The 18,437-nt window shown below is 40.7% G+C and overlaps 1 protein-coding gene across 7 annotated transcripts in view; it reads right to left on the reverse strand.

Moving 5' to 3' along the window:
* Positions 1-4,612: 4,612 nt before the first annotated feature.
* The window catches only part of tmem39b (transmembrane protein 39B), a 31,127-nt gene continuing 17,302 nt past the window's right edge, over positions 4,613-18,437 (reverse strand). For all 7 annotated transcript variants that reach the window (XM_070898902.1, XM_070898898.1, XM_070898900.1 and 4 more), the window contains 6 exons: positions 15,144-15,227; positions 14,441-14,595; positions 12,709-13,045; positions 7,431-7,618; positions 6,468-6,588; positions 4,613-4,987 (listed from right to left, as the gene is read on the reverse strand). In XM_070898902.1, the coding sequence (XP_070755003.1) occupies positions 4,751-4,987; positions 6,468-6,588; positions 7,431-7,618; positions 12,709-13,045; positions 14,441-14,595; positions 15,144-15,227 (1,122 nt within the window). In that variant the 3' untranslated portion in view covers positions 4,613-4,750. The remainder of the gene's footprint in view (positions 4,988-6,467; positions 6,589-7,430; positions 7,619-12,708; positions 13,046-14,440; positions 14,596-15,143; positions 15,228-18,437) is intronic.

The following is an 18,437-nucleotide window of genomic DNA, read 5'->3' on the forward strand; positions in this document are numbered from 1 at the left end:
CAAGCAATGACCATCTTCAACCAGAGAAGGCACAAACAACTCCCCCTGACCTCCAATGGGACCACCATTACTAAGTATGCATGATGTATACTCAGGAAGTTCAAATTAACCCAGGACAAAGCAACCCACTTGATCAGCACCTTCCCATTGAGTTCAACATCTACCCCAATACCTGTGCACAATTTAATTCAATATCTACCCCAACACCAGTGCACTGTGACTGTAGTATGTATAATCAACAACTTGTATTTATATAGCACCTTTAATGTTGTAAAACATTCCAGGGCGCTTCACAGGAGTGTTAGAAGACAAAAATAAAATACATTTGACACCGAGCCACACAAGAAATTACGGGAGATGACTAAAAGCTTGATCAAATAGGTTTTAAGGAGCGTCTTGAAGGAGGAAAGAGAGAGAGAGAGGCAGGGAGGCTAAGGGAGGGAGTTACAGAGCTTGGGGCCCAGACAGCTGAAGGCGTGACCACCAAAGGTTGAGCAGTTATATTCAGGGATGCTCAAAAAGACAGATTTGAGGAGAGCAGACATCTCAGGGGATTGTGAGGCTGAAGGAGATTAGACAGGGAGGGGCAAGGCCATGGAGGGATTTGTAAACAAGGATGAAAATTTTGATAGCAAGGCGTTGCTTAACCAGGAGCCAATGTAGGTCAGCGAGCACAGGGGTGATGGGTGAATGGGACTTGGTGCGAGTTAGGACACGGGCTGCAACAATTCACCAAGGTTCCTTCTACCAAGAACAAAAGCAGCAAATATTATGGGAATACCATCACCTCAAAGTAGTAGAATCTCAAGAGTGTTGCTATCAATTAGTATCATTAACAGAGGGAAACAAAATGATTTAAGTTGTATATGAATTTTGTTGGTTGTTTCTCGATTATATGTATATCGAGCGAGACAAGGAGGGAAAAGATGTCATGGTCTGTAAACTAATCATCACTGTTTGTATTCTGTATTATGTCATCATCGTCATAGGCAGTCCCTCGAAATCGAGGAAGACTTGCTTCCACTCTAAAAGTGAGTTCTCAAGTGACTGTACGGGAATTATAGTCTCTGTCACAGGTGGGACAGAATGGTTGAAGGGTGGGTGGGGAGTCTGGTTTTCCGCACACTCCTGCCACTGTCTGCATTTGGTTTCTGCATGCTCATGGTGACGAGACTAAAGGTGCTCAGCGCTTTTCCGGATGCTCTTCCTCCACTTAGGGCTGTCTTGAGCCAGGGATTCCCAGGTGCAGGTGGGGATGATGCACTTCATCAAGGAGGCTTTGAAGGTGTCCTTGAAACATTCCCTCTGCCCACCTGGGGGGCGCTTGCCGTGTAGAAGTTAAAAGTAGAGCGCTTACTTTTCGGTCTCCTCCCATCACCACCCTGTATTTATTTGCATATATAGTTTCCAGTAAAATTAATTTGGAGAGATCATGTAACATAAGTAAAATCAAGTCACTCATTTCGCATAATTTAGCTTGAGCATGTGCTTTGCGGCACCACTAACAAATCTCACATTATATTTCTGACAAAAGGTCATCTACCTGAATCGTTAACAGTTTCTCTCTCCACAGGTGCTTCCTGACCGGCTGAGTATTTCCAGCATTTTCTGCTTTTAGTTCAGATTTCCAGCATCCACAGTATGTCTCACATTAATATTTCTTTTATATTGTATTAGGAAGAACGGGTGGATATCGTCTCAAATTTTGAACCTACTGTGCCTGCGTGATTAGTTAGTCACTCTAGCTGGCTGAAGTCAGTTATTGCTATAGTGAGGCAGCTTGCATGCAAAATTTACAGATGGAACAAAAATGAGGGGTAAAATTAACCTAATTACTGCTCCTCTATTTCAACATGCTTCAAATTCATACTCATCTGTAGTACTGTAGTTCACTAATTTTCCAGCATTCAGAAAAGGTAGATTACTTATTTTTCATATGACCTTCCTCATTCTTAGGATAGGGGAAAATCATGGGGACAATGCAAATTTTAAGGAGCTCTGTTTGCTACAATCACAGAATGAACTATGCTGATGTTGCAAAGCCCCTTCTTTATAGTTGATGCAGCAGAGGTTGAACTATGCTTACACAGTAGAAAAAGCATTTTTTTCTAAATTAATACACAAAGCACTCCAAGCAGCAGCACTCATGGCCCCCTATATACTGAATTTAAAAATGGAACGACGAAAGAGAACAAACATAAAGAAGAATAAATTACAAAGAATGAGGAAGGTCATACCCAAGGTAGGTAATCTAACTTGCATTATTATGTTTGTTTGATATACCTAGGGCAAATATCAATATTTCTTTAATTGGTATTGGGCCATTTACATTTAATAGCAAGGCCTGCACTAAAGAATCAATATGACAAGGAGTATCTTCTTTGGAAAGCAAACCTAAACAATGGTTAGTGAAGTAGAAAATATACCTCCATTTTGCTAATTTGCAATCGAAGGAGACATCCAAAATTGGCCTATCATGTGGCCACAACTTATGCAGAATAGATTTTAATTTTTCTTGGCAAACTTTGGTCTGTCAATTTATTACAGACCTACATTCCACAAATTAGTAGTGGTATGTTGCTACTCTCCACTCCACCTCCCCCCATCCTGTTAGTTAAAACAGTGAGTAGCTGAGCTATGCATACAGGAAGGTGCCAGGTTTGTTTCTGGTCTGTCCTGGGGTACTTGTACTCAGCTAGGGCCAGCTTTCCTTATGCAACAACCAACTGAAAGTACACAATGACAAGATTGTGGAGGCGGGGCAGCTGAGCTCTACAACAATTTGAATTTAAAAAGTACATTTATCATAATAAAAAGTTGATAAAAGCATCCCACAGTTGAATAACCCAAGTATACTTATTGCCTAGCCTAAAATATGAGCATTGACCACACAGGCTATGTATCCACTGCCAGTGGAACTGTACCCTAGCAAGGAATCAACTATTTTCAGAGACAAGGTGGGAGGAATGAAAGAGAAAGTGGCAGAAAAATATAAATAGGATTGCTAGATTGAGTCCCCAGGTGCATCACTTGCAATGTCCATATTGAACTATACAGACCAAGAATCCTTGCTGAATCCTAGCCAGTCTCAGCTGGTGGGGCATACAGCTGGAACAATTAGCCACAGTGACCCTGGGTGGGGGAGAAAATCAGCTACCCTTTCCACTCTTATCCAGCTAGAGATATAATATGATTCTGATCCTACCAAAGGACTGCATGAACTGCTGATGGTGAGCGATACGAATGGTGTAGGCAGCCCTGGAAGTCCAAATCTTTGGGCTCAGAAATTAAGGGAGCTCTCAAGCTGGCCCCTCCACTCACTCACATTCCACATGCATTTTGTCCTCCTTGCTTATGCTTTACTACATTACAACAGTGACTACATTTCAAAAGTACTTCATTGGCTGTAAAGCACTTTGGGAAGTCCGGTAGTCGTAAAAGGCACTATATAAATGCAAGTCTTTCTTTCTTTACCAAGCGCTCCCTTCTACAACTCATTACCTGTTAATGCAGTTTCTATGTATTCATGCTGGTGCTTGCTACTGTGGCATGGGGTGAGATAGGGCACTGTCAGGAATCAGGTTCAAGCACATTGGGCTTTGTCACTATAAATGTATATGCTCTTGGTCACCCAGAAGAGTAGACGACCATATTTCGCCAGTATGGCCCTATGAAATAGAGCTTACATAACAAGATATTCTAGTATGTTTTGCTGCAGTGAATGCATGAGTAAAGAGATAATGAAAACAAACTATACAACCCATAACCTCCCTCTCTTGCATCCTGCCCAGAATTTCCAGGGTCCTTTCCTCCTAAGGAGCCTGGCATTATAGCTTCAGTGACACCAATCCTATCTGTACAGACTGCCTCCTGTTATGTACAGCCTTCTCTTTCAGAGAGAAATGGGAAAGTTCAAAAATGCAATCTGGAGAAGCATGTCACCCACAGACCAGCATCCAATGTCTGTGAACATGCAGGTACCTTATGCTGGCAGTGTGTTTATTGCTTGCCATATGCAACAGGTGATGTGACAATGTTCGGAATATATAGCATCTGGTAAAACATCAGCAAACCTCTGCGTTTGAAAATTTCAGGACCAGTTGTCAAAGTGCTTTGTAGCGACCCTGGATAATACCGCTCAAAACCGAAAGTGCAGTGCTTTTAAGCTGGTATGTAAGGCAATATTAGAAAATTAAGCAATGTGAGCAGAATATTGTGGGGGGAAAAAAAAATGATGAATAAAGTACAACTGTTCAAACACTATGCCCAGGTAAATTGCTTTCTGCACTGGAGGTGCAATGTCATATATACTTGATAGTTTATTTACCAAGTCATGCATATACACCCTAAACAAAGATAAAACCTTTCAGCTCAATTTTTACTGAAATTAATGGAAATTGTCTTCTTAAGCTTTAGTGGAAAGTAGGTAGGGTCATTGCAAGTGCTTTCATTGTCAAAAGGATGAAATAAAATGAGTAATCAAAAAGCCTCAAACTGTTTCAGACAAATTATACAGTAAAGTATATGAAAAGTACAATTGTGTATGTCTTTTTCAGAAAGTGATCGTACTGAAATAAAAAGTCAGTGGCAATTAACAATAATGGTTCTGCTCCAGAGATATAAAAATATTTTAATGAAAGTTACATGAAAAAAAGCAATTGTAACAAAAATACAAAGCTCTGATCATTTTAACAGATACTGAGGTTGGGGGGGGGGGGGGGGGGTGGGAGGGAAGAAGAGAGAAAATAGGTTAATTCACCTTACTCTCTGAATTTCCACTTGTAGAGTATGAATATGCTTTACCCAGGACTATTCTGTCTCGGAGTAGTTTAAAGAAGGCATAATAATTACTGAAGAGGATCAATGCCAAAGATATTGTTTGATGCCACTTTTCTGAACATATTAACGAGTACAACTGGTAGAGTATGATGACTCCTTCTATAATGATAAGAATGTTCAAGATCCTCAAAGGTTTATTGAAGAAAAACTGCAGAGAGATAAAACAAATATCAGAGAACTGGTCTAAAACTAGCACAAATTATGTGCAGTAATCTTTACTTTAGTTACTCAATTAAAAATTGTGATTTGATTCATGTTTGCTATTGGTGTGCTTTATTAACTCAAAGCAAAATTAGCAAATCATCCCATCAATGTTCCCTTTAAGCTGTGTAGCCACGCTGCACTCTGGAGCTCCCGCACAGCTAGCTCATCAATGGGAAAAACTGCGCAGTCTCTTAAAGGGACCACACACTCTCCCCCCCCTCCGAAAATTAAAGAGAACATTGCATCTCGTGCATTTCGTAGCAGCACTGCCAGAGGCAGCCAGCCTGAAGTCTCTGCAAGGGTTGCTGCAACATGCAACCTCACCAGTAAGACCAGCAGCAATAAATATTGCTTTTTGTATAAAAAGACATTCCAAAGAATCAATTTTGAGTTTCTTTAATTTTGGCCTTTCATGGTTTAAAAACAATATGGGCTAGAAAATCGGCGATTTTGCGATCGGATTTTTTGTACTATTTCACCTTTTTTGGCGAAAACCTGGCCGGTGGAAAATTCGGTGATGTTTTGCAACAGTGGTTTTCAAATACCACTAGAGAGGACCGCTGCCGTGCAAGACCCAAAATAGCATTTGCGTCAAAAATTTGGCTCTGTGCACCCGTATTTTGCGCGAAAAATACCGACGTGTAAAAAGCTGCATTGCAACCCTGCAAAAAAGGCAAGTTAAAGTTTTTATTTTTTTATTCTTTTGCAGCAATTCAATAGGTGTCTTGTAAATGTTTTGTGACTTTTTAAACTGTTTTTTCCAAATTTTTTTTGTGGTGTTTGTCTGCCCTCCCAAGGCCCAACTTGCAGCGGTATCGGCCTCGGACTGAAGTTGGTGAGGATCGGGGTTTGTGCCGCGAATCCTCGCGCAGCGGTGATTTTTTACTGCTGCACAAATTAAGGCCTGAATATCGGGGCTGATAGCGACAGCAAAGCGATAACGGTAATTTTGGCGGAAAAATATCGTTATTGCTGAGAACCTAATTTCTAGCCCACGTGTTTAAATAATAAGCATTGATAACATCAAAGACATTGGCTTGGACAAAAATTTACTACACTGAACTTATCATAGAGACAATTATTAACCATGATCCTTCAGAGATCTTCCTAGTTACCATAAATTCTGATGCGCAAGTCACATCTTCACGTGAATGTTTATGACCCATGAATTTGAGACAACGTAATTACAAGAGAGAACAATATCTTAAAATTGGCTACCAGATATGAAATGTAGAAGATTAACTGTATGTTGTTCATCCCCAGAATCAGCTTTAGCAATTCTCCAAGCCACTTCTTCCAATGTCACCAATATGCCACATTTAAAAACAAAATTAACATTAAGAATTCTTTGTAACCATTTAATTTTAATATAATTTTTATTTTTATAGTGAAAGTTTCCTTTTAAAATGTTTATTCATACTTACATAAAATCTGAAGTGTGAAACATCTGACGGGATTGCCACATTGTAATTTCCCATTGCTTTGTACACATTCTTATTGTGCTTTACTAACACGCCCTGTGGCCACATATACTCTTCTGACCAGCTGGGGGGGGGGGGGGAAAGGGGAAAAAGGAGGAAAAAAACTGTAATATTGGCACTTTAAAAAATATATACTTTTGAAGTTAAAAATAATCATAATCTCTGCTCACTAGTGACCAGGAGGAACTCAAGTTTCATTACTGATCGATTTCACTGTCCCTGTGACGACTTTGTTTTTATCTGGTTTTTACTCTCCCAGGAGATCACATGGCTCCGGTTGGGGTGGAGTGTAGAATGTTTTAGTGTAAGGGGTGTCGCAGTTGTGTGGGGCGGACTGGTTGGGCTGGGTGCTCTTTACCTTTCCGCCATTGTTCATAGGTTTATATGTAACCTTCAGGGCTGCTGACCGAGGGCTGTGATACGATGGGCTGAAATGGCCTCCTTCTGCGCTGTAAGTTTCTATGTTTCTAAAAGCTCATAGCATTCAGTTTCAATGGCTGAAAAATGGCAATATACTTTTTTGCTGAACTGCTCCTATTTCATGTACAAAATTACAACAAGGTTCACTTTAAAGGTGATGAGGCATTAATTAATTTTGTTCTTTCCCATTGGAATGGATTTTCATATAGGCTTGACAAAATTAATAAAAAACTTTATTTATCGTGTTAAATAAAATGATATGGATTTGAGTTCATGGCCATAATACGTACAGTGCCAATATAGTCTTTGCTCACCCTAACAATGAAGATCTTCTAACTCTTAATGCAAAAAGCAAGGTGTGGCCCAGGTCAACATTCCTTCAATGGAACCTCGCAAGACTGAGTGAATTGCAGCACTTCATACCTCACAGCAAAAACAATCAAGAATATTATAAAGCGCAGATATATTTTTTTTAATGTTACTTACGGATGTTGAAGCACATTGGAACAGAGTGCAGGATCTACTTTCTGCCAACAACCTAGATGTGCTGCCGCCTTATGTAGCAGGTCACAATACCGTGGCGGTAAGAGATGCCTTGTTAGTATTACACAAGTGCTGATCCAAACTAAGATAAAAAGTTCACATGACCACCTCTTGTCGTAATATTGAGTACTCTGTTAAAAGCAAGAGAGTATTTTAACATGATATATATATATTTTTATATATCTATTATAATATATATATATATATAAATAAAATATATATATATATATATATATATATATAAAAAAAAATAAAAGATATAGGAGAAACAAATAAAAAAAGTACTGAAAAGAACAGAACAGAACAGATCTTTCCACCTGTAGCAAAATCTTTCTTGCATATAAATGTCTGGGTTAAACATTATGTACTAATGCCCACTACATACTGAGAGTGAGGAATAAAGCTGGAGTTCAGAAACAGTTGCACACGAGGTCGTTACTCCGAAATTGATTTGGACAGAGTATCTGTCTCAGAGGTGTCCACATGACAGCCTGTGCACCCCATGCAGCTCTCAAACCCAGGCAATCTGGCCCACAAAGCCCACGCAACTGTGTCCTGCTTTTGTGCCTATATTTTTTACTTGCAGGCTTGTCCTTTATCGAATTTCATGGTTTGTAAATGGCTGTTGCCCATTGGTGGATAAATCCTCAGAGCACCAAGATATGTTTACATTAGCAATTTAGCAAATAATGAAAAGATGGATTTCAAATTTTATACATGTCCCATGGTATGCACTTAGGCAATCCACAAAGGCTATTCCTGATCAATATATTATTAGAAGTGTAAAATTCAGGGCCCTTTCTGATTGACCCAATCATATACTGCCTTCGATTGACAATTGATCTGAGAGAATCACTGTGTTTAGGTTTCTACTATTTACAATCTGTATTAATGACTTGGAGGAAGGGACAGAGTGTAATGTAGCCAAATATACTGATGATACAAAGATAGGTGGGAAAGCAAGTTGTGAGGAAGACGCAAAGAATCTGCAAAGGGATATAGATAGGCTAAGTGAGTGGGCAAAATATTGGCAGATGGAATACAATGTGGGAAATTGGTAGGAAAAATAAAAAAGCTTATTATTTAAATGGGGAGAGATTACAAAATGCTGCGGCACAGAGGGATCTGGGGGTCCTTGTACATGAAATGCAAAAAGTTAGCATGCAGGTACAGCAAGTAATTAGGAAGGCAAATGGAATATTAGCTTTATTGCAAGGAGGATGGAGTATAAAAGTAGCGAAGTCCTGCTACAACTGTACAGAGACCACACCTGGAGTACGGTGTACAGTTTTGATCTCATTTAAAGGAGGGATATACTTGTACTGGAGGCAGTTCAGAGAAGGTTCACGAGGTTGATTCCTGAAATGAAGGGGTTGTCTTTTGAAGAAAGGTTGAGCAGGTTGGGCCTATACTCATTGGAGTTTAGAAGAATGAGAGATGATCTTATTGAAATGTATAAGATTCTGAGGGAGCTTGACAGGCTAGATACAGAGTGCATGTTTCCCTTCATGGGGGAATCTAGAACTAGGGGGCATAGTTTCAGAATAAGGAGTCGCCCATTTAAAACGGAAATGAGGAAGAATTTCTTCTCGGAGGGTTTGAATCTTTGGAATTCTCTACCTCAGAGAGCTGTGGAGGCCGAGTCATTGAGTGTATTTAAGGTGAAGAGAGACAGAGTTTTGAATGATAAGGGAGTCAAGGGTTATGGGGAGCAGGCGGGGAAGTGAAGTTGAGGCCAAGATCAGATCAGCCATGATCTTATTGAATGGCAGAGCAGGCTCGAGCAGCCAAATGGCGTACTCCTGCTCCTATTCCTTATGTTCTTAGGTTTCTTCTGGCAAATCGGATGGACTTGTTCCAACCACATAATCCTTGGGGAGGGGAGTCGAATCTCACTGGAGTTCTTTCCATCAGTAATGGCTGTTCTTTTGTCTCACCTCTTCCCAACTGTACCCTCGCAGGTGATCCAGGGCCACTATTATTCTCCCAAGCATTTTCTTGCTCATTCCCGGCTTGTGTCCACAAGGTCTCTGTCCCACACCCTCCCCTTTTTGCCTACCTCCTCCACTCCCAGTCCAATGGTATCCACTGCGGTCAGCGTATTTCATAAAAGTGCCAATGTTATGCAGTTAAGTGAACGCTGACACTGAATCACCTCCATTGTTATCGTTCTGCAAGCTTCATCTATGGATCACATCTTGTTTACCGGCTCTAAAATCCATTTTATGTCAGGGAGCAGTGTTATGTAAACCTCATACATGCCATTGTAATCTCCAGACTTGACTATTCCAATGCTCTCTTAGTAAGCCTTCCAACTTCCACTCAAAAACTTCAGTTCATCCAATACTGTGTTGCACACATCCTGTCAGGCATCAAGACCTGCTCCGTCCATATCCCCATTCTCACTGACTTAGATTGACTCCCAATCCAGTGCCGCAAAGTAAAATTTCTCATTCTTGTGAATTAAGAATTTCCTCTCATTACTTTCCTCCATGGCCTTCCCACCCCACCCTATCTCTGCAACCTTCTCCACTACTACAACCTGCCCCCACAAGTTTCCATTCCTGACTCTGGCCACTACTGCATCATTACCCTCCCCTTCCTACTTCCTTCGCTCCACCACTGGCAGCCGTGCCTTCAGTCACCTAGGCCCCAAGCCCTGGAATTCCCTCTGTCAGTTTATCTGCTTCCCTCTCCACTGTTAAGACCCTCTTTAAAACCCACCTCTGACAAAACATTTGGTTGCTCCTCAACTATCTCCTTTGGTCGAGTCCATATTTTTCCCTTCCATCGTGGGACATTTCCTACATTAAAGGCATTATACAAATTCAACTTGTCTTTGCTTAGAACAAGGCAAACCAGTGCTTCATCTCTCCAGCTAGCAATAGCAAAGGGGTTTTCTTCCCAGGCACATCTCGTTCTTCACCCCCACCTCCCAGAAATTGCTTTCAGGATAGCTCCTGCCCACCCCAGGGAGAGGCAAGATCATCTTTTGCAGCTGTTAGATGGCCAAAGATGGAAGTCTAGCTCCAGGTCTCCACTAGTGGCAAGATGAGGAGCGTGTGTGATAGATTTTAAAAAGGATGCACTTGAGTGAGCAAGACACACAGTTTGAGGCAAACAGAGTTTGAGTGGGAGACAAAGAGAGGGAGGTAGAAACAGACAATCTAAACAAAGGTAGAGACATTGAAAGTGTTAAGGAGTGAATGAATGAAAAAATATGAAAATCATAGACAAGAGTGGAATATTTTTAATATTTTTGGTCCACTACTAGATTTCAGACTGAAAGATTTATCTTTTACTTCAATGGTACTTTCCTACAGTATAACATACAGCATTAGGCAGATAAATGGAAGCAGTCAATTTAAATTATATTAGAAATAATATTAGATTAAAGGAATAATAGTTGCCAGTTTGTAAAGTGGACAATTTCTGTAATTGATAAGATGATACATGATATATTTTCTCTGATGCTGTTGTAAAATAAAAATAAACTGGGTCTATAATTACAGCTGCATGTTGCTGTCATAGCTACAGAAATATCTGAAATGCTAAAAATTCTTTCAGGGTGCTCTTTCAGATGTGTGTAAATTGAAGCAGAGTAAACATGACAATTTCATCTGAATAAACATTCCCTTTACTGTGTATTTGGAACAGGAGCAAAGAGTGAAAAATGAAGCCTGCAGTTCTGTAAAAAGACAAATCACCTCTACATTTTTGTAGAGAAAACAGGTTTGAACCTCAGTCTAGGCTGAGTAAATTATTTAATTTGGAATTTGGGGATTTTTTTTGTTGGTATTTCTCAAATGCTCAAAAAAGGAAATAATATTTTTTCTGCACATTTATAGAAACATAGAAAATAGGTGGAGTAGGCCATTTGGCCCTTCGAGCCTACACCACCATTCAATAAGATCATGGCTGATCATTCACCTCAGTATCCCTTTCCTGCTTTCTCTCCATACCCATTAATCCCTTTAGCCGTAAGGGCCATATCTAACTCCCTCTTGAATATATCCAATGAACTGGCATCATCAACAACTCTCTGCGGTAGGGAATTCCACAGGTTAACAACTCTGAGTGAAGTAGTTTCTCCTCATCTCAGTCCTAAATGGCTTGCCCCTTATCCTAAGACTGTGTCCCCTGGTTCTGGACTTCCCCAACATCGGGAACATTCTTCCTGCATCTAACCTGTCCAATCCCATCAGAATCTTATATGTTTCTATGAGATCCCCTCTCATCCTTCTAAACTCCAGTGAATAAAGGCCCAGTCGATCCAGTCTCTTCTCATATGTCAGTCCTGCCATCCCGGGAATCAGTCTGGCGAACCTTCGCTGCACTCCCTCAATAGCAAGAACGTCCTTCTTATCTAATTCTTTTTATAATATTCAGCATTAGAAGCTTACAATCAGGCTTCATATCATTGGATTTAAACACAAAAACATGTTTTGAAAGCTGAAAACATTTCTCAGTACTCAAGAGAATTAAACAGCATAAAGAGTGCAGGATTTTCTGATACATGTGGTGCAAATAGAGTTCAAAAGAATAAAAATGCCCACATTGAAGACCTACTATTAAGAGTGGTATACAGCGATTATGTGTATTTACTATTTAGTTTTGATATATGGCAATAAGCATCTCTTCTCACTAATTGTAAGAGTCATCTAATAGCTCAGCTAGTTAAAGCAAATTATTTTTTGAGTCATAGTGCAGGAAGATACCTAGTTTGTGCTGAGTTAGATGATCTCACCCAGGACAGCAACGAGTGCTGCAACTAGCTTCAAGGAAGGATTGCATCAGGACTTCATTCCGGATTCCCATCCATTGGTCCCCACTAACAGTATACATGAATTGAGTTAGGTGAGGAAAGGCTGGGCTGTGATGGCCCTCCTCCCCCCTCCTTCATGGCCAAGAGTCATTATCAAACCTCACAATGCAAGAATAGCTACCTGGCGGAGGTACACTATGGCTCAGGTACTCACTTAAACATTGGCAAGCAACGTGGACTTGCTTGTTAACAATGCAGTTTAACTTCAGAAAATTAAAACAATGTGCAAGTCCAAGATCCTAAGGTTTTGCACTCTTCATTTTCAATTTTCTTTTGGTCTTCAAGAAAACTTGTGGATCACTGTTTGCGAAAGCTGTGAGCAGAGCAATGTGTCCAGAAGAGCTGTCTATCAAACAATTTTAGAAATAACTACTGCATTTTATTCGCATTACTTACCTTAATAAACCAAACAGGCACAAAGGCTATGTAATATGCACTCAGCATTGCATTGACCAGAACTTCCTTCATGCGCCAGTTGAAGTCCATTTTTAGGTGTTCCACCTCATTTCTTATCAAGTCTGGAGACAAGCAGCATGCATGTGTTGGTATAGTGTTTATGCTATACATCTGGTTAGTATGATGCTTCCAAGTTTCCTTTAAAACTGTTAAATAGTCTTTACTTTTTCCAACAGCTGTCCCTGTCTCATTGGGGCCTATGTTAGCCACAGATGATGGGAGATTTGACTTCTTTGGATCATAATTCAGGCGAAAGAAAGGTATGTACATTCCAAATCTGAAAAAATAGAAAATATAATGTCATATCCTCTATCAGTTCATCACAACATTTCTCACCAGCAAATGTTCATCGATTCACACCCAAGAAAGTTTATGGCAGAGGCCTGTTCACACCTCGCAGGTGGGATTGGGCATTATGCAATGAGGGTACCTTCTGGTGTAGAGCCAATGGCATGTGCAGTGGTAGGTGCGATGAATAATGGTTAAATTAAGGCTGTGAGCCAGTCCATTAGGGAATAAAAGCCCAAGATAGAGAGAGAAAAGGAATAGTGGTGGGGCTGGAAAATTGGATGGAGCAAAGGAGACAGAGAAGGACATATGGGTGAAGCAGTGAAGAGACAGGGAAGGAGGGCAGAGGCCCTTAGATCCAGGACAGCAACTGTTTATGTACACACAGTGGAGCAAAAAAAACGTAAGAGGCCTGTCATTTGCTGGAGAATTTGAGGTATTAGAGGAATATCACACAACATTAAAAGAATATTTAGAAATGTACTGTTACCATTCAGCTAAATAAGCGAAGTGAAAACACAGTTATTAAAAATCTAGGTATTAAAACAGGAGTTGCAGAATAAGAATGTCAAACTGGATATCTTTTCTGAGAATATCCAGTAATTACTATGAATGTCACTGCAGCCCAGCTGCATCCAATTAACACTGCAGCAATCCTACACACATCGGCTAGAAAGGTGCTACCAATATTCAGGCAAAAAAAACACTGCAGTGACAACGGTTAACTTGTGGAACCTCATCAATTTGAATCAAAGGTAAATGAAATCAAGGACATAAAGGACAAAACATTTTTTAATTACTTTCTTAATGTGGTGGGTATTATTCAAGTTCACAGCCTTTCCTTCCCTTTTCGATTCAACTGCACATATGACCCACTGTTCGAGAGCTGAACACCAATCATTCCGATTTCAATTACACAGCACCTCACTGTTATTTATTTCCCTTCCCCAGCTGGATTTTAAAAATGAAACCAAAACACACTACACTGTACTGCTTACTAGCTTAAAAAAAATGTCCCATAATTTTAACTATTAAATGTAATTCATCCAGGTTATAAAATTTTGTTTGATAACGCTCCTGGGGACATTTTACTACATTAAAGGCGCAATATAAGTTGTTGTTGTTGAAAACAAAAATGTATTTGTTATAACATGATGTGTTTGTATTTTACAAAAATCCAACTATTCTTTTCAAACCCTGTTTTAGCCCCATGCCCGTAACTCCATTCTACCCCCACCAGATGAGTGTTCATTTCGTGTTCTAATTTGTTAATTGCTCTTGGCAGTCTATCCAGCACGACAAATGCCAGTTTCTGTTCCATTACACTAAAGAAGTTGACTACTTTTGAGAAATAACAGTAAATCTTTGGAAATCGGCAACTTACGGATAACACAGGAACAATAAATTCAAAAAAGAATATGTTCGAAAAAGGTAAATGAGTGATCGGCACAGACTCCACCCTGTTCCAGTCAGAACTGCAAATCGAGTGGTCACAAAAATGACAGACTGTGATACTGAGATTTTACCACCATGAGAAGCCTGAGAAGTAAAAGAGAAAGAAGCTGTGAAGCAAAATGAAATTGGAAAGTAGCACACTGGACTGTATTTTTCACCCAATGACCATGACAATTTTATTGAAATTATAACTTTGGACCAGTTTCCAGACATGTCACCATCAATTTAAAACTGCAAACTGCTACTTGGTATTCTGCTTCAATTAGCTAAAATGCTGCAGATCTTAATTTGCACTTCTTTTTTTAGACCTGGCCTCATGGCCAAGTGAAGATTCCAGTTTAGAGCAGACTGTGCCAAATTAAGTACAACTTTATGCTGCTTACTGGGAATAGAGAGACTGACCAACTTCATTTTAATTAGTCTAGGTCGAATGGGAGATTGAAGGAATTCGTTCTTATCCATTGGATCACATTGCCTGATGAAGGTATTTAAAAAAATCATCAAGTACACTTTTTATACTGCAAATTGCAGTATTATTTCTTAAATTGTACTTAATATGTTCGGAACAGAACAATTGAAAAGTGAAGAGCACACATTACTCAAAGTAAATACAAAAGTTGTGTGCAACTTACCTCTTTCACAACTGCAATTATAAGACGACGTGCCAATACAATAATAGCGAGGACTAATAAATTGTAGTCAATCAGATGGAAATTCTATAATGGAGAGAAAACCAATACTTCAACATAACCCAATATTCTGGTGTGGTGTGGCCTTTCATGTTAATTCAGATCATGAAAAAGAACTACAAACAGATGTTTCTTCAATAATATTGTACTTCATTGGCTATTAAGGGTCCTAAATATTCAGATGAATTTTGATGGAAAATATTGTAGAATATAGGCAAATTTAATTTTACAACAACCATACATGGGCCCAAGTTTCGGCCTCAGTTGCTCCTGATTTTTTGGAGCAACTGGTGTCGAATGGAGTATCTTAGAAATTCAAATTCTTGGCATTTAGTTTGCTCCAGTTCTAATCAGTTAGAACAGTTTCACTTTGGAACAGAATTGTTTTTTCAAAAGGGGGCGTGTCCGGCTACTTACGCCTGTTTTCAAAGTTTCGGCAGTGAAAACTTACTCCATTCTAAGTTAGTTTGGAGTAAGTGAAGATTTTTGTAGGCTCGAAAAAACCTTGTCTACACTTTAGAAAATCAGGCATAGGTTACAAATCAGGTGTAGGGAATGGGGGAGGGGGAGGGGAGGTTTAAAGGGAAGTTTACAAACATTAAACACTTCAGTTTTACAAATAAAGAGCAATCATCAATAATAAATGATAAAAATAATAAAACAACAAAAATTAATAAGAAATAATGTTTTTAAAAAATAAAACAAAACATTTTCTACTTACCGACTGCAGCACTGGGAGCCCTCCAACAGCGTGCTGGGATGCCCCCCCACCAAGTGTGTCTGTCAGTGTCTCTATTTCTCTGTCTGTGTCTCTCACTCTCTGTCTGTCTGTCACTGTCAGAAACACAAACACTGAGGGGAGAAGGGGAGAGGGGGGGGGGGGGGGGAAAGGAGAAGGGGGGGAAAAAGGAGAACGGGAAGGAGAGGGGGGGGGGGGGGGGGGGGAAAGAGGAAGGCTGAATGGGCCTGGGCCGAGCCCAAGACTTCGGGCAGGGCCCGTCCCCAGCACCAGATTTACAGGTAGGTGGCGTTGGGTCGGGTCGGATCCGGGAGAGTGCGGGTCGGATCGGATTGGGGCCGGTCTGGGGGGGGGGGGGGGGGGTGGGTGGAGCACGGGTCGGTTCCAGTCCGGGGGGGGGGGGGGAAGGGGGAAGCGGGAGTCGGGTCGGTGTCGCGGTCGGGTCCGGGGGCGGGGGAGCGGGAGTAGAGTCGGGTCGGGAGGAAGCAGGAGCTGGGCGCAGGAGGAGCCTCATGCACGCAGCCCCAGTGAGGCCATTCGGCCAGGGCTAGGGGCTGCGTGCTTCGGGTCCCTCCCACACAGTTTTGGGCGCCTGGAGCTACTGCACATGTGCGTCCACTGTAGCACGCATGTGCAGAGGTCCCGGCACTGTTTTCAGCGCAGGGATCTAGCTTCCCCCCCTCCCCCCCCAACTGCTCGTGCTGCGCCGCGCCGAGGGCCAGCAGGGAGCCGGAGAATCTGGAAGTTTTTTTTTTTAGGCGCACTTTGTGGTGCGAAAAACGGGCGTCCAGGTCGGGGCTGTACTGTTCTAGGCACGGCCCGAAATTTGGGCCCACAATTTTTGTACTCAAGAATTTCACATACACGTTTACATTACATTGATATGCTTCTCTAGTATTAGAACATTTAACATTTCTTTAAACTCTCATGTATATTTTAAAGAAATACTCCAGCACAAGGTTCTACATTATTCTTATGTGAGTAGTCACGTAGTCCTAGCCAAGCCGTTCCCAGTACAGGGTATTTTTTTAAAAATGAACTTTTAAACTTAAAAGACGTTAGCAACATTCTTTTCTCCTCATAACTGTTCCCTTTATTGTTCTTTCCTGAAGGCATTTTCTCATTCTGGATGCATAGATAATGGTGACCCTCCAATACCTCATCTAAGTGTCCACGCTTCATATATGACCCTAGTGAGCGGCATCACCAAAGCTTGACTGAAAGCCCGATATCAAAATATAAATAGATTCAAAAATTATACAATGGCTCATGGTTATTGAGGGAAGTTCACCTCACTCTCTTGATCAGGAAGCAACTGAGTACCACAAGGTACAGATTTAAAAAAAAAAGGAACCTTCATCTGAAACAGTTTATCCAGAAAATTTACACAGCAAAATGGACTGCTGATATTCACTTCTTCATAGGAGAATTCAAAGGCTTAAATAAACCATGGCCTGGATTTTCCGTGGCCTATGATCGCGTCCGCAAGTGCCTCGCACGTTCGGGTTTATGCATGGGCCGGGCAAGCGCGAAAACCCGGAACGTGCGATCTGTCAAATCATCTTGACAGATCCTCCGCATGCCCAGGGAATGGACATTCGATGGCGAATGGAGAGTTGGGCTATTTACCCAAGTACTGCCCAGCGAATGCCCATGAAACTCTTATGCCTGGTAAAAGCAGGCATAAGGCCTTCTTTTACCAGTGTAAGGGTGAAATAAATATTAAAAAAATAATTTTAACATTCAAAAACCTGTAAAATAAGCGTGTGTTATTTTTGGCCCCTTAAAGTGTTTACATTTATTTTTCAAAAAATTTAATTTGTTTTAAATGTTTAATGAAATTGTATTTTAATTACATTTTAAACATTTAAACATTTGATTTTTAAAAAATATTTCAAGGTTGTGTACGTGTTTTTTGGGTGATTCCTATTCGGCTTATGGGGATTCCTTACGTAAATGAAATCCTCAAAAGCATAATGGAACTCCCCTTTTTGATTGGTTGGGTTTGCGAACCACTTGCTCCCCTGGGATATGTGGTCCTCTACACAGGCCTACGCATAGAGGCCCAGTAGCACGAGTCTCCGTGGTTCCAGGACCATCAGGTAGGTGATAGATTTATTGTGGTTCAGAAGCATCCACCCAAGGGAAGCCTCCGACCGCAAATTTAGGCCCCATCTGTGTGATGTTAAAGACATTTTTGGTTGAATATTGTAGTCTAGTTTTGCCAAATCGTAATTCTGTTTCCTATGCTACTGCGTGTTCTTTAGGTTGTAGGATTGTCCCGATGCTCAGAAGTAAAGTCCCCGCTATACAAAACAGAAAGTTCCTGGGTGTGATTCCCCAGTCTGAGCCAAAATTAAATATTCTTAACCATCATCAGCCAGGGCAGCAGTAAGATACTTCAACTGACCTCAGAGCCCCGAGCAGGGAAAGCATTCCCATAAAGAATTAGGTCTACTGACAGGAATTATAAAACTGTTAAAAGAGGAAACTTAATT

The sequence above is a fragment of the Pristiophorus japonicus genome, chromosome 14 (genome assembly GCF_044704955.1).
Source record: "Pristiophorus japonicus isolate sPriJap1 chromosome 14, sPriJap1.hap1, whole genome shotgun sequence".
In the NCBI taxonomy this organism is placed as follows: domain Eukaryota; kingdom Metazoa; phylum Chordata; class Chondrichthyes; family Pristiophoridae; genus Pristiophorus; species Pristiophorus japonicus.